General features: G+C 46.7%; 1 protein-coding gene across 4 annotated transcripts; it reads right to left on the bottom strand.

Annotated features, from left to right (window-relative positions):
• Positions 1 to 364: 364 nt before the first annotated feature.
• EOMES (eomesodermin) lies at positions 365 to 8152 on the bottom strand. Of its 4 annotated transcripts, none has more exons than XM_074943303.1 (6): positions 8092 to 8152; positions 3912 to 4066; positions 3246 to 3367; positions 2639 to 2797; positions 2480 to 2541; positions 365 to 1761 (listed from the first exon to the last, which is right to left on the bottom strand). In XM_074943303.1, exons 2-6 carry the CDS (start codon positions 4060 to 4062, stop codon positions 1026 to 1028), a joined length of 1230 nt encoding a protein of 409 aa, XP_074799404.1. In that variant the 5' UTR covers positions 4063 to 4066; positions 8092 to 8152; the 3' UTR covers positions 365 to 1025. The 4 variants fall into 4 exon arrangements, with proteins under 4 accessions (XP_074799404.1, XP_074799403.1, XP_074799401.1 ...); XM_074943302.1 differs by lacking the exon at positions 8092 to 8152 and adding an exon at positions 6234 to 6254; XM_074943300.1 differs by lacking the exon at positions 8092 to 8152 and adding an exon at positions 5351 to 6087.
• Between the last annotated feature and the right edge of the window lie 6777 nt (positions 8153 to 14929).

The raw sequence follows: 14929 nt of genomic DNA, 5'->3' as shown, positions 1-14929 counted from the left end.
CTTTAGGGTTTGCATTATTTTGAAACATCTGAAACTAGTCGCGAGAAGAGTGGATAAATTACATCACTTTCAAGTTAATACAGGGCAGCTGAAAAAACCACTTTACCTACAAGTCAATATAGATACCTTTTGATATACTTTCAGCAATGCATTTTTTAAATGCTCCAAGAGGCTAAATTTGCTGGAATAATCAAAAATGCTTTTAGAACGCCAAAGCACCAACTTCATATGATCCCAACCAGACGTCTATATGTAGACTATTTATACAATGTATTCCACAGTACTCTACAGTGTACCTAGACAAATACAGCTGTACACTGTCTTTTTTTGGCCACCCTCGGTAAAGTTCACTTCTCATAACCCCCCCCCCCCCTCCAGAATTAAGTCATTTTATCCCACCCAAGTTAAAGAAAGCCAGATTTGATCATCAAACCCCGGGCCTGGGCAGCAGGGTGTTCAAGTCAAAACTTTCCATTCATAAAAATTTTTTAAAAGTAATCCTCCCTTCTTGTGTTATCTTCTGTCCAAGCAGCCCTAACTGCACTGAGTTAGATGCTTCTGATTGGGCAGCTGAGTGTGTTGATGAGGCCTACTCTATCTGAAGCACAGTGTAGCAGTTCCAGACACTTCTCAGAGACCTAGACGCAAAGAGAGTTTAGGATAAAAAAACCCCATATCTCCTGTTTGGTAATGCATAGCACTTACCCCTAGGCCACTGAGCCAGCCAAACTGTACATTTTAGTGTCTCCAATAAATAATCCACATTGTAAAAAACAGTATCTTGCTAACAACCCCCTTACTGTTCCTTCCAAAAGTTAAGATCAAATTATAATACAGTTCTTTCCCCACCCAGTTACCTCCAGTAGTCAAAAAGCTTTGGCACCTTCTATAGAATTGCACAAAAACAATTCAAGGTGGAAGGCAAGAGCCTTTTTGGCAACTTTTATGTAGAAAAAACAAAATGAAAGAAAAACAAAACCCAAAGCCACCCTGAAAATTTAGCCAAATCGGGATGAAATAATGCTCTAAGTAGTAGTATAGAAAGCATAGTAGCCCATGCCTTTTGAAGTGTCTTTGCTATAGTCCTCAGCATGCATGTCTTCACATTTCATTGTTGGAGAATTTTCATTGCTGGAAGTGCTAGGAGAGAGTCGTCTTCTCTTACAAGCACTAGTGTAGACGCCAGAATCATTTGAATCTAGAGATTTTATGGAAGGTGGGGTCTCTATCCAGGATGAGCTGATTTCTTCTTTCACCTTCTCCTTGGGAAGATGGTCTTCGGAGAAACCTGGGGGACTTGTTCGGGAGGTCCAAGGTAACCCAGTTGCCATTTTTCTCTGATAAGAACCTCTGCTTCCCCACCCTGCCATGGAAGGGAATGTTGGATCAGGATAATATCCCAAAGCATGGGATGTCTGCAAGGGAAGGGATTTAATGCCATAGGGGAGCAAGGTGCTAGGAGAATATTCTGTTTCATAGGAGTTCATGTCCAGTTTGTTGGTACCAGGCTGCTGCACAGGAGTAACAAACCATCTCTGGGGAGGATTGGCCACCTCTTCATTCTGCTGAGGAGAGAGCAGGCCATTTGTCTGAGGTACAGTTCTCTCACCATTGTAAAATCTGGCTGGTGGCAAGTTGTTGACAAACTGTTCCTGGAAGAATGGTTGCATGCTGTACCGGGCTCCTGGGACAATCTGGTGGGATCTAGGAGAATCCGTGGGAGATGGAGTTAATCTGTCATTTTCTGAAGCTGTGTACATGCTACAATATAAAAGAGAAATGCTAAGTGTTGGTCTTTACAATTCCATATACTATTAAAAACAGACAGGGACTGAACTATGTGCCAAGGATAAAAATCTGGGATTTAGGACACTTGATACATTCTGCAAGATCAAAGTCCAGTTTCACCTTGGACCTCAACTCAGGAGACACTTCCAAGCCTTGAATTCTAAGTACAGCTCCTTTTAATATAGCATACACATATGCTTTGAAAAACCAACTTCTTTCACAAATCTTAATTCTTAACATACCAAAAATGTGACCAGCACCTTTTCAAGAGGTATCTATAGATTTTTTTAAAAAAAGATATTTTTAGACTAAAGTAAACAATGAACCTCTCCCTTGTGCCAAGATAGATTAAATGAATACCACACACTACTCTGGGTCTTTTGGGTGAGACTTTAAAACTAAGAGGTCCTATCTACTCTGTGTAGGGTTTGGTCAGCTCCTTTTAGACAAAATTTACAGTCACCCTCCAGAAGACAGACATGCCACACATACAAAAGGCATTTAAAGATCCAATTAAAGCTAGGAAAGAGTTGCACCATCTATTGAAGTTGTGGATATAGCTTATCCCCAAAAATAAAAGCAATGGTTCTAAGTTGTTTTAAAAAATGGAAATCTTTCTACAAACAGGCCAGAACTATGCCTCCTAAATGGAGGCAGATTAGACTGAGGTAGGAATAAAAATTATACTTACGAATCATAGTTGTCCCTGAAGCCTTTTGCAAAAGGATTATGGTCAATTTTAAGCTGAGTGATCTGGGGGGGAGGAAGATGGAATTGATGCAATTTAGAAATTTAACTCAAGCACCTTCCACCATAGTTTTCCCCAAGTTTAAACCTCCTCATGACTTACATCAGTGTTTTGATATGCAGTAACTGCTATGAACTGGGTTTCCGGGAAAATAAACGTCTGAGTCTTTGAAGAGTCATTCAGATCTTCAACCCCATCTTCAGTCACTTCCACAATATGAAGTCGAGGTTGGTACTTGTGTAGAGACTGAAGTACTATCATCTAGAAGAAACAATGCATAAAGTATAGTCTAGGATATTGTTCAGATAAAAGGCACCTAAAACTAAAGTGCTAACCATAGGGGAGAAAAATCAATCAGATGTTTGGAAGCTGATCATTTAGCCTTCAGACTCTCACAAGGAGTTTGCAAGGTGTGATCCTCAATTTAACCAGACTGTGGATAATAGCTTTAGGAGTACAGTGGTACAAAATTCACTGCTCTGAGAGAACGACAGAGTACATACAGACTACATTATGCACTGACTAAACAGAAGAAGGGGGAAGTTTTTCATCCCATATCTGTTAAGACCATTGAACTTAAACAGATTCAAATGATTTTCGATTTTCTGAGGCTAGTATAGATCTGCAAGATTGATAAATAGCCTCTAAATCAAGAAAGTAGCATCAGATAGTGATTGGGTTTTCAGGGCTTCATGAACCTGTTATTTACCTGAGTATTATTATTGTTAGCACCTTTGTTATTGGTCAGTTTTAGTTTTCCGAAAGAGATCTCCTGCCTCATCCAGTGAGCCCCAGTGTTTGGGGACTCAGGGTGAACATACACTTTGTTGCCTAGGAGAGAGAGAAGAGAGGCAAATGTAAGGAATACAAGAACAGTCCTGTACACACAATTCAGGAAGCAGATATTGGAGTGACAGGGATCATCTTTGGCACCAGCCATGGGACAAAGGGAGGGGAGGCAGATGCACTGCAAGCTAGTCCCTGGGTGCTGCTGGATTCCCGGAAGGACAAGCTTACACCTTTGTATATTAAATGCTGTGAAATTTCATTTAGTGCCCAGCTGGGCTTGGGGCAGCACATGGCCCCGCCTGCAGAGGGGAAGGGAGGCCATGGCAGCGCCATCTTCCAGCCCCGGGGTTTCTCGCGCGCGTTAAAACCCTTCACCACCCTTGAGAGGGGGTTGAGCATTTGGGGTTTGCCCTGCAAATGGCCCATGGGACGCGCCTCCGGGCCTGGCCATTGCTCACCGGCCACAGGGAAGAGCTAGCGGGGGGAGCACGCCCTGTGGCCGGGCTGCCTTGGGAAGGGGAAGGGCCGGGGCCGATCGGGAGCCGGTTTCCCAGAGCCTGGCTGGAGGGGCCGGGCCGCAAGGTACCTTGCATGTTGTTGTCCGCTTTCCCGCACGTCACCCACTTGCCCCCCTGGAAGCGCCAGTGGTTGGGATCGGCCAGCACCACCTCCACGAACACGTTGTAATGGGCCGTGGGGCTGAGGCCGGTGATGTTGAAGCTCAGGAAGGGAAACATCCGCCTGCGAGGGAAAAAAAGCAGAGACCGCGCAAGTCAGCGGCGCGCCCGGGGACGCCGAGGAAGGGCTCCGAGCCAGAGCTCAGGGACCGGCTCCGGGTCTGCCCGCCGGGGCGCGGCTCGGGGCGCTCTGCCAGGCACCGGGACGCGTGGAGCCCAAGCAGTCTGCGGGGGGAAAGTGAGGCAGAGACTGGATTGCCCCAGCCGGCTGCCTTCGGAGGGTCAAAGCCAGGGGTCTCTCAGCGGCTCTTGGGGTCCAAATCGGCCCCGGCTTTGGGAGGGAGGGAGGACCAGCCCCGCCACGGCCCGGCCACTTCCACTTGGGATTCGTTATCCAGGCGGCTAGATTTCAGCCCCCACGGCGCTGCCCGCTCTCCCTGCTCCCTTCCCCTCAGTCTCCCACCGACAACAGGCGAGCTACTCGCAGGACCCGGCATGAAGAAAACCCCAGCAAGAGCCACATTTCTGGCTCCTTCCCCCCCAGCAAGGAACCATCCGCCTCCCACCCAACCCCCGCCACTGCCCCGCGGACAGGGAGTTTTCCTGCTAAGAGACTGGCCGCTTCGGAAACCGTAACGGGACCCCCCAGCCAAACACACACAATTACACTTACTGACGCCCCCCATCCGATTCGCTTCCCCGGGAGCCGCGAGTTCTGCTCCCCCGCCAATCCCTTCCCGAAGCCCCGGGGGGGTTGCCCCGCACTGGGACGGGCTCCGGGGGCCCGTCCTCCAGGTCGGCGGACTAGAAAAGAAAACCGGCCCGGCACCAAAACCGCGGCGCTTGCTGGGCTTCGCTGCCCGCGACACTCGCCCAAGCCCAGGGCAACCCCGAATTAGCGCAAATCCTCCCGGTGGGCAGAGAGCCCAAGCCCGGGGGCAGAGCGGGCTCCGGGCGGAGAGGCGCCGTGTAAATGGCCCTTCTCCGGCTCCCGTCGAGTTTTACTGGCAAAAAAAAAAAAAAAAGGAGCGTCGGTTTGGTTTGATTTTTAACGTGGTAACAAATTAACCCCCCCGCGGCTCAGGGGCAGCAAGAGGCAGCTCGGGGCTCCAGATCGCCCTCGAGAAACGGGACGTGTAAAACGAAGCGGAAAGAGCCCGATGCCCCCCAGGCGAGCCCCCCTCATAAGCCGCTTTAGCGGGCGGCGAACCCGGAGCCCCCTTGACGCCCAGGGCTGGCACCGGGGGCCCAGAAGGAATCGGTGGCGTGGGCGGGCGGGCGGGTGGGTGGGTTATAGCCGGTGTGGGGCTTGGGGATCCCCGCACACCCGGCCCGGGCCCCTCCGTACCTGCCCTGCTTGGTGATGATCATCTCGGTCTGGTGCCGGTGGAACTTGAGCCAGAGCGGGCGGTTGCAGAGGAAGACCTGCGCCCGGAGCCCCGGCCCCGAGCCGGGCACGGCTAAGGCGCCCAGCCCGCCGCAGGAGCCCGCCGCCGGGTAGGGGCTGTACAGGGGCCCCGCCGCCCCTTGGCCGTACTGGTAGCCGCCGCCGCCGCCGCCGCCGCCCCCGAACTGCGCCCGGCCGCCCGGGGAGCACACGGCGGCCGAGAAGCCCCCCGGGGACAGCACGGAGCCGTAGGGGTAGCGCGCCCCGCCGGGCGATTGGTAGACGGAGCCGTGCTGCGCCGCCGGGTAGGGGAAGAGCGAGCAGGGCCCGCCCAGCTCGGCCCCCTGCGGCCCGGGGGACTGCAGGTAGTAGCGCTCGGCGCTCAGGCTGTCCAGCGGGTAGCGGGCGGCGGCGGCCGGGGGCAGCTCGGCCTCCCCGCAAGGGGCCGCCTTGCGGCCGTCCGGGGCGCCCGGCTTGGAGCCCGCGCCGGGGAAGGGCTCGCCGGCCTCCGCCTCGCTCAGCATGCCCGGCCCGGCGCTGCCGCACTTCTTCGGCCCCTTGTCCAAGTCCAGGCTCTGCGGGGAGCCCGAGCCGGGCTGGCTGCGGTGGCCGCCGCGGGCGCCGCCGCTCTCCGGCGGGTAGAAGGGGGGCCCGGCCAGGCTCGCGGCGCTGGCCAGCAGCTGCTCCCCTAGCTGCATCCTCTCCAGCGCCAGTCGGGAGGGAGCCTGGGGCTGCTCTGGAGCGCGGCTCCTCCCAGGGAGGGAAAGTGCCGAGCCGCACGGGCCCCCCGCCCGGAAAGTTTCCCTGCAACTTCCCCACCCCCTCACTGCCCCCCCACTCCTACCTTCCCCACTGAAAACAAGCCACCTCTGCTGCTGAATTAAACGGAGACTATTTATATAGGCACGCTGGGCTCCTCGGGCCGCCGGGGAGGGGCTTGGGGAGGTCTAGTTCGTGGCAGCCCCCGTCATCCTGGCTGGCCCATTGGCTGGTTTCTGTGACACTAATTTAATTAGACAGCTACTAATTGGAACAAGTCACCTGTGACTCCATTCCCGCCCCCCCAACCCCCCCTTTAACTGGCTCCTGATGGGAGATCAAAATCGCTTCGTGTCCTGCTTTGGTAAAGGGAGAGAGGAAGCAGGAACTTGAACTGGATTTCTTGGTGGCTAGGGTGATCTACTTTGGATTTTACCCCGCCGCCAGGCGTTAGCAAAATGACGATCTCTTAATAAAGATGATGCAGGCCTCTTAGATAATAGGTGCTTGGGTATAAAGAAAAGGATCCCGCATGTGGAAGACTTTAATGGGAAGAAAGCAACTTTCAGAGGGGAAAGAGAGAAGATCTGGACAAAATGTCAGTGATGCAACCTGAAATCCATGTAGTTATATAGCCTTAAAGATCCACGGATTTTGCTCCCCAGTGCCTTCGTAGACGGTGTTTAACAATTTAGCAAGCGAGACATCTGCGATTATCATTGCCAGCCAAGAAACGAGATCCACATTTCATTTAAATTTGATGGGCGAGATTAAAGGCTCTCAACAGCAGTCTCGCCCCTGAAACAATTCAGCCTTTCTGCAGCCATGCCAGCTAGGGTAGAAACGCCTTTATACCAAAGATCAGAGCATCATTTACATCAGGATGACCCAGAGCTCTTTACACCTTATCAGGGGCTTCTCTTTCAAGCAACTGTAAGGGCTGTTTTGCTATTTCAATTCTACCCTTCCCCGCCCAAAAATAAATAAAATTTATTTGCTTCAATAATCCGGTGCTGCAAAACGGAATTGTATTTTAATTGTCTGATAGATTCCTTGTTTTAACAATTCCAGATGGAGAATTTTATATGTCTCCCCATCACTGATACAGCGGGTGGTTTTGTTTTAACCCCGACAGAGGAAGAGCTAGAATGTAAGAAGAATTAGATTGATTTCTGATTTTTAAAAGTCACAGCATGGGCTCATGACTGAAATGGAGAGAGGTTAGTAGCCCCTTCGACCTCTTTTCGTGCAGATGCCTAAATCTGCCATGACTTCAACAGAATGAATATTCCTAACATCCAATTTTTAAAGCAAATTATAAAAAAAAACCCAATATTTCGTTGCTGAAAAAAAGCGAACGAAGCATATTCACTATGAATTAACAGTTACTAATACATAATAGTCCAAACTCCAGCCACGCTTGGTCTGACTGCCTTGAGCAACTCCTTCGGGATTTTGATTTTTTTTTTTAACATAACAGGTTGACAAGGTCACATGAAGCCAAGATAAGGCGCTCAGAATTAACCAAACCCGCGCATCCCCGTGGATCAGAATACATTTGTCCAGCTTTACAAAACTTTTCCAGTTACAGGAACTCCGATGCTATTTGGTGCCGGGCTTGTTTGTAAATATTAGCCAAAGGTTTGGTTAAAGGACGGTAGGCAAAGAGGCTAGGTGATCAGTTTAAAGGGCAGCTGATGTGCACTTAGTATGTAATGATCAGAAGCGGAAGAAAGAAGCGAAACGCTGGCAAATACTTAAGCACTAAATTTAAACTGCAGCGCAACAAAACGCACGGGGAGATGGTAAAGCGGCCGCTGGTGCTGCAGGACAGGTCGGCTCACAGCCTGCAGTTATCACTGTTATCTGCCACCCCGGTTCGTCCAGTCCCGCTCTTGTAAAGTTTTGCCTCACTTTTTGCGGTGCGAACGAAAAAGACAAACCTGCTGCCGAGTCAGGAGCCCGGGAGACCTGCCTGCGCTGAGGTCCTGAGCGCTGTGACCGCGGCTATTTCTCTCGGCAAGGGGATGGTTTTGTTCTGGGGGGAGAAGAGCGGCGCAGATACAAACCATTCAGCCGGAGCTTCACTAGTAATGGACGGCAAAGCGATCTGCAGCCCTCACCCCATTTACTACTCAATAGCGAAGTGACCCCCGCTCGTGAAAGGGGGGCGGTACTGTGATCAAGATTCCTCCCGCGTGTGGAACTTGCAGCGCGCCCGACAGATACTGAAAAACGTCTCGCTAGCAAAGGTTTTTATACAGCGCCTATAAGCCCCACTATCTAAGCGCTGCACAGACATTTCCATTTCACATGCTCTAGGTGAACCTAGGTGAACTGAGTTTAATTCTAAAAAGTATTTAAAATGCTAACTCATTAAAAGACTATATAACAAGTACACATTGTCATCCAAAGCGTCGCAGAGTGGGTCCTCCCGTACCTATCTACCGAGACCTTAGTTCGCCTACAAAATCGGAGAACATCCCACCTGGACAGGCTTAGCTCCTTGTATTGCTTTACGAACTAGTTGCAGTTCCCACTGATTTCATCTGGAGCCTCCAATTAGTTTCAATAGGATCCTGAAAGGGCTTGTCTACACATGGAGTTGTTCCCGAATAATTGTATCTGATTAACTTTCCAAGTGAGTTAAACTGAAAGCAAGAACAAGGCACTGTTATTCCAGAATATAGCCTGTCCACACCACACGTGGAGTTATCAGGATCAGCTAATCAGGAACAACTCCAACTCCATATCCCCTTAGGGATTTTTCTGTAGAGAAGACACAAACCCGTGACAGGTGAAGCTTTTCGGTTTATTTTCAAATATATTTGTAATGAAGATTACACATGGATTCTGCTAATGATTTAAGATTTTAATCAGATTCTTTACATTTTCAGTATTCTTTTAAGATTTCAGATCACCTTTAGAGAAACATATGCTGGCCTCGATCCTGACATGGAACTCCCACAGCAGTCCGAGGAGGTTGTATATACACCTATGGACAGTATATGGCTTTTGGGGAAATAAGAAGCAGAGAGATAGGAACTTGCTTATTCATCATGGGTCAAATTCTGTGCTTACTCAGGCAAAATTTCCATTGCAATCTATGTGATTTTGGACAGAGTAAGAGCTGCAGGATTTGACTCTGCATAAAGGATATACTAACATTTTATTTCCCTCCCCCCAAAACACACGGATGAAATCTGGCCGTATGATGGTTTGAGCACACACACATATTTTTACACTTGTTTGTTCTTTGCACGGGAAATCGACAGACAGTCCCTATGGTTGAAAAATAATTTCCCCCACTCTACATTAAGAGTTATCTATTCTGTAACTCTTTACTAACACAAAACAATTTGTTTCTAGACTTTCTAATTCCAACTAGACTGTAAAAAAAATCTATATTACAGGGGAATCCAGTTACAAGACAGTAATTCTCAGAGATAGTAAAAGCAAAGTTAAGCCTTCTATTGGGTACTGGAATGAACCATGTTCTTGAATGATGGATTTAGGACTGTAGCAGTTCAGTCCTAGCTACACTGCAAGCCTGAGCCATGTTTTAGTCGCGTATTGGATAACGCATATGGGATTGTAACTGGATCACTGAACTCTTCAGATAAAATTACGGTACGTGCAGACTTTCCAGAAAGAAAAAGAAGAGTGTCAAATAAGTACAACTACTAAAACGATCCCCAAACCACAAAATAAATGTTGGGGGGGGGGAGGGGAGGAAATCTGAGGTTTCAGAGGGTTTCATAGTATGATGAATTGTTCGACTTAATTCAGATATATGAGTCTCACTGAATCAAAAGCAATATTTATTCAAGGAGACCCTGTTTATGCGGTTTTATTTACAGTAAGGTATCATTAATGTACATTACACTTGTTGCCTTCTGGATAAGATTAAGTGGAATAACTGTTACCTCTTTCATATGAGATCTGTATATCAAAATACGGCTCCCAGTTCAGCAAAGCCCTTTAGCACATACTTAAGTGCTTTGCTGAACCGGGTCTCCTAAAGAAAAGACCTTATGATCCAGTAGGTCTTTTCCATATCTAGCTTCCATGATTCTCTCAGGCACGTCCCAATGGATCCAGATCAATAGTTTAAGAAAACTTTTACTTTCATCCATACTAACAGAATGTTACCCAATCACTTTCTATGTTGGTCAGACACTTTGTTCATTTTCTGAAGACCTGCTGAAACATCTCAAGATTTACAGGTAATCATGGCTTCTCTTGGACCCTAGATAAATATGAATAGCCAATACATGCAAATTATCTGTCGCTTTGACTAATTATCTTTGGATTTATTTTTGTTTAAATGTATCTTGGCCTCTCCCTTTTAAACTCCTGCTGCCTGGTTGGCACAGATGCCATCTCAAAGGCTGGGAGGCTTTTGTATATACTACATATTTGAAATGGGAAGTCATAGGTGCTCTATTCACCTAGTTTGTCCTTTTTACTACATACAAATAAAAATAACCTGGTCAAACAAAGGAGGTAGGGATGCTCTTGTGGTTCATGCATGGGGACTTCAGGTCAGGAGTTCTAGGTCCTATTTTTTTCCTACATTTAAACTTTCTGTGTGACATTTTCTAAGCGACTAAGCCCAAGATTTTCAAAAGTGGCTACTGATTTTGGATGTTTCCATTTACATATGCCCTGCTTCAGACAGCTTGGTCCTCATTTTCAAAATTAATGAGCACCTATAGCTTGCTCTGTGCGGCAGTTGAGGAAGCTGTAGGCTCTCAATACCTCTGAAAATCAGGCCCAGCTGTTCCAGGTTGGGCACTGAAATTGAATGGCTACTTTTGAAAGTTGGCTGCATACCTCTCTCTGCTTTCATTTTCTCATCTGTCAAATGGGGATGATACTATTCACCTACTTCCCCCGGGTGTTGGTAAAGTGCTTTGAGATCCCCAGAGAGAAAGAAGTACAAAGTGGTGTTATATGGTAATCAAGACGGCCAATCTGTCAGATTAAACAATGATATATTCAATGAGCATTTGAAATGTATATTTTTTAAAAGCTGCCATATGTAGCCGTTTAAAATCTGCATTCCTTTAGGGCTAAAAGGTGAAGCTGGACTTCATCAGAACTAGGGTATACTTATTTTTAAAGAGAAGCAAACAATACTCCTACAAACTGAAGTTCTTTTGTCTTTAACATTCACTAGGCTATCATCAGATTTACCTTTTTATAATAATTACTGAAAGATAAAATTGGACCCAGAGCTATGGAAAATGTGAATGGGATGAATAGGCCATTTAGTCCTTTAAATCAGAGGTTAGAACATGAACATTTTAAATGGGGGAAGGCAGGGCATAAACATTAAACTAAACCATACACTAAAAAAGAAAGACGCTTACCTGAAAATTCAGCAACAGATGGGAAAAATCAGTCACTACCAGGAATAACTCAAATGAAAAGAATGAACAGGCAAAAATTAAGGAATCAAGAGCTGGAATCTATTGTAGAGTAGTGCTCAGTGTCTGAAAATAAAATAATCTTCTCAACAACTTTAAAATAATTGCAACCATTCACTTTTCCTTCTCCCCGCACCTACAAGGTTACATGGAAGACAGCAACTAGAAACTATGGATTTCTTTGATGATCTTTGCTAATTAGAGTCTGATCCACATCCCACTCTGCGAAGTTCGGGGTGTAAGCAATGGAGAAGGCTAAACCAGGCTCGGCATAAGTGGGGGTTAGCTAGAGAGAAAACTAGGTCCAGCTGAATCTACTGTATTGTCAGCAACGGATACTTTGGTTAATGTAGATAAAGCTGTAGTTTGGTTCCATCTGTACAGGCAAGGCAAATTTAATTAGCACACCTTGGGCTATAAAAACAGACAAGAAGCATTGCACTGGCAGAAGACATAAGGTTTTGCAAGTTGGACGCCAGTATAGTTTCAACAAGCATCAGGGGAGGTTCAGAGAGGATTGGGACAGGGATAACAACAGAACTAAGTTGAATTAGCAGTTTGGTGGCTCTCTTTTCTCCAAAAGGAATATTATAAGTTGAAAGGAAGGGTGCAGAAAGACTAGAATAAGGATTGAATAACCACAGAACAAACCTCAACCACAAATAATATAACATCTCATATTTTATATTATACACCTATTGTGAGCTCCCAAAATAGTACTCCGTCAAGTACTTGCTTTTTTCCTCCAATAACCTGTAATTCAGAGAGCCTAGACAACTCGGAGAACCTTTTTTAAGGCAAACTTACCTACTACATAGATTTTTTGAAATTCTCAGTCTCACTATAAAAGGAAATATTGTTCTATCAAAATCACTGATAGCTAAAACAAATCCCTGTTGCGAATACAGTGCCATTAGAAGGATACACTTTGAAGTACTCTGTTTGATTTCAAGACAATTTTGACAAGCTCACTGTAATATGCTTGGATTGTGATAACAGAAATAGCTCCGCTGTTCTGTCTTTCTATCATTGACTTTATTCCATCTGCTTACTGCAGTTGTCAGTTTAAATTCTGTAAATGTTTTGTTTTTTCCCCTAGCACTTTAAAAAGTAAACTTTCATCGTGATGGCTCTGATAAAACCCACGCTGAGCTGCTTGCATAACTGGAGTTCATGTCAGAGCTATCAGATATTTCCTGCTGACAACATGTTAGTAGAGAAATATTACATTTTTGATATTTTTGCTCCAGGTGGACTCAAGCTGAGGCTTACAGTGGGAAAACAATTAACTCTGTGGGTTGAAAAAAATAATTAACAGTGGGATATGGTAATATCAGAAGCAGTAACTGTTCACCCAGTACCACTTATGACAACCATCACACAAGAAAGTTTAGTGAGTACCCAGATATTACTTAACTGCAGCAATAAAGAGTAAGTCAACTACAAAAATATGGAGAAATTAGAACCAAAGCTAGGTACATACTACAGGAGCACTTGCAAATAATAGAGATAGGTCAGCCTCACTGCATCTTGGTCCTTGTTCACATCAGCCCTTCCTTTTGCACTTCCTACATTACTGCCCCCAGCGGTAGCAATGGGCTAAGGCAGACAAGGTGCCAGCATTTTCACCATTTGGTCTAGACCTGCGTGGAGAAAGGTGGAAGCCCCCCTGATTGTAAGACCAGTGGCAGGTCTACATTAGATGATCATGAAGGTGGGCAGTGTGAAGGAAGAAAAAGGCTGGTGGAAAACGCACAGAGAAAACACTTACGGTCAGGGCCATCCCTAGCTATTCTGGGCCCCGACGCAGCCCCCCCATGTGCGGGGGGGCAGGCCTCCTCGGGGCGGGGGCTGGCTTGGGTAGTAGGGGGGAACCACCCCCTCAGCACTCACCAGCGGCACGGCTGGGGCCGGGTCGCTGCACTTCCCGCCGCCGGTGACTGCAGGCCTGGTCTTGCTGGAGTCCTCAGGGGAGCAGGGGTGGGAAGGGGTGGGGCGGAGCAGGGCAGGGGCTTTGGGGAAGGGATGGAATGGGGGCAGGGCTGGGGCAGAGCAGGGGCGGGGGCTATTGGGAAGAGGCGGGGCAGGGGCTGGAGCAGCACGCAGCTATGCAGAGCACCAGTAAATGTGGTGCCCCAAATTTCCTGGTGACCTACACAGCTGCGTACTTTGCGTATGGGTAGGGACGACCCTGCTTAGGGTGAAATCCCAGCTTCATTAAAATCAATGGGAGTTTACCACTGACTTCAGTGGGGTCAGGATTTCATCTTTAATGGTTTGTTCTGTCTTAGGCTCCGCAGGCACCTCAGCTGAGTACAGATTATTGGGGGGACAATCAAAATGATGCTTACAGCTGTAAGTGGGGATCAATTCACTGACGTCAGTACCTGGTGAACTGGTTGAAACTATAGTAAAGAACAGAATTGTTAGACACATAGTTGAACGCTATTTGTTAGGGAAGAGTCAACATGGTTTTTGTAAAGGGAAATCATGCCTCATCAATTTACTAGAATTCTTTGAGGGGGTCAACAAGCATGTGACCAAGGGGGATCCAGTGGATAGACTGTACTTAGATTTTCAGAAAGTCTTTGACAAGGTCCCTCACCAAAGGCTCTTAAGCAAAGTAAGCTGTCATGGGATAAGAGGGAAGGTCTGCTCAGGGATCAGTAACTGCTTAAAATATAGGAAACAAAGGTTAGGAACAAATGGTTAGTTTTCAGAATGAAGAGAGGTAAATAGTGGTTTCCCACAGGGGTCTTTACTGGGACCAGTTCTATTCAACATATTCATAAATGCTCTCGAAAAGGGGGCAAACAGTGAGGTGGCAAAATTTACAGATGATACAGAACTACTCAAGATTGTTAAGCCCCAGGCAGACTGCAAAGAGCTACAAAAGGATCTCTCAAAACTGGGTGACTGGGCAACAAAATGGCAAATGAAATTCAATGTTGATAAATGTAAAGTAATGCACATTGGAAAAGATAATCCCAATTATACATATAAAATGATGGGGTCTAAAATAGTTGTTATCACTCAAGAAAGAGATCTTGGAGTCATTGTGAATAGTTTTCTGAAAACATCCACTCAATGTGCAGCAGCAGTCAAAAAAGTGAACAGAATGTTGGGAATCATTAAGAAAGGGATAGATAATAAGACAGAAAATATGATATGCTGCTATATAAATCCATTGTACATCCACATCTTGAATAGTGTGCAGATGTGGTCGTCCCATCTCAGAAAAGATATACTGGAACTGGAAAAGGTTCAGAAAAGGGCAACAAAATGCTTAGGGTATGGAATGGTTTCCATACGAGGATAGATTAATAAGAATTAATAAAACTGGGACTTT

The sequence above is a fragment of the Natator depressus genome, chromosome 2 (genome assembly GCF_965152275.1).
Source record: "Natator depressus isolate rNatDep1 chromosome 2, rNatDep2.hap1, whole genome shotgun sequence".
Classification (NCBI taxonomy): Eukaryota; Metazoa; Chordata; order Testudines; family Cheloniidae; genus Natator; species Natator depressus.
This window is presented reverse-complemented; position numbering and strand designations above follow the sequence as displayed.

Bases quoted from the DNA above. Each gene is read 5' to 3' on its own strand.
- EOMES (XM_074943300.1), bottom strand. From the start codon at position 6,087: ATGCAGCTAGGGGAGCAGCTGCTGGCCAGCGCCGCGAGCCTGGCCGGG. The intron at 3,368-3,911 runs GTACCTTGCGGC...TCTCTCTCCTAG, and splicing joins AGCGGACAACAACATGCAAG to GCAACAAAGTGTATGTTCAC. The intron at 1,762-2,479 runs GTAAGTATAATT...TTTATATTGTAG, and splicing joins TTCAGGGACAACTATGATTC to CATGTACACAGCTTCAGAAA.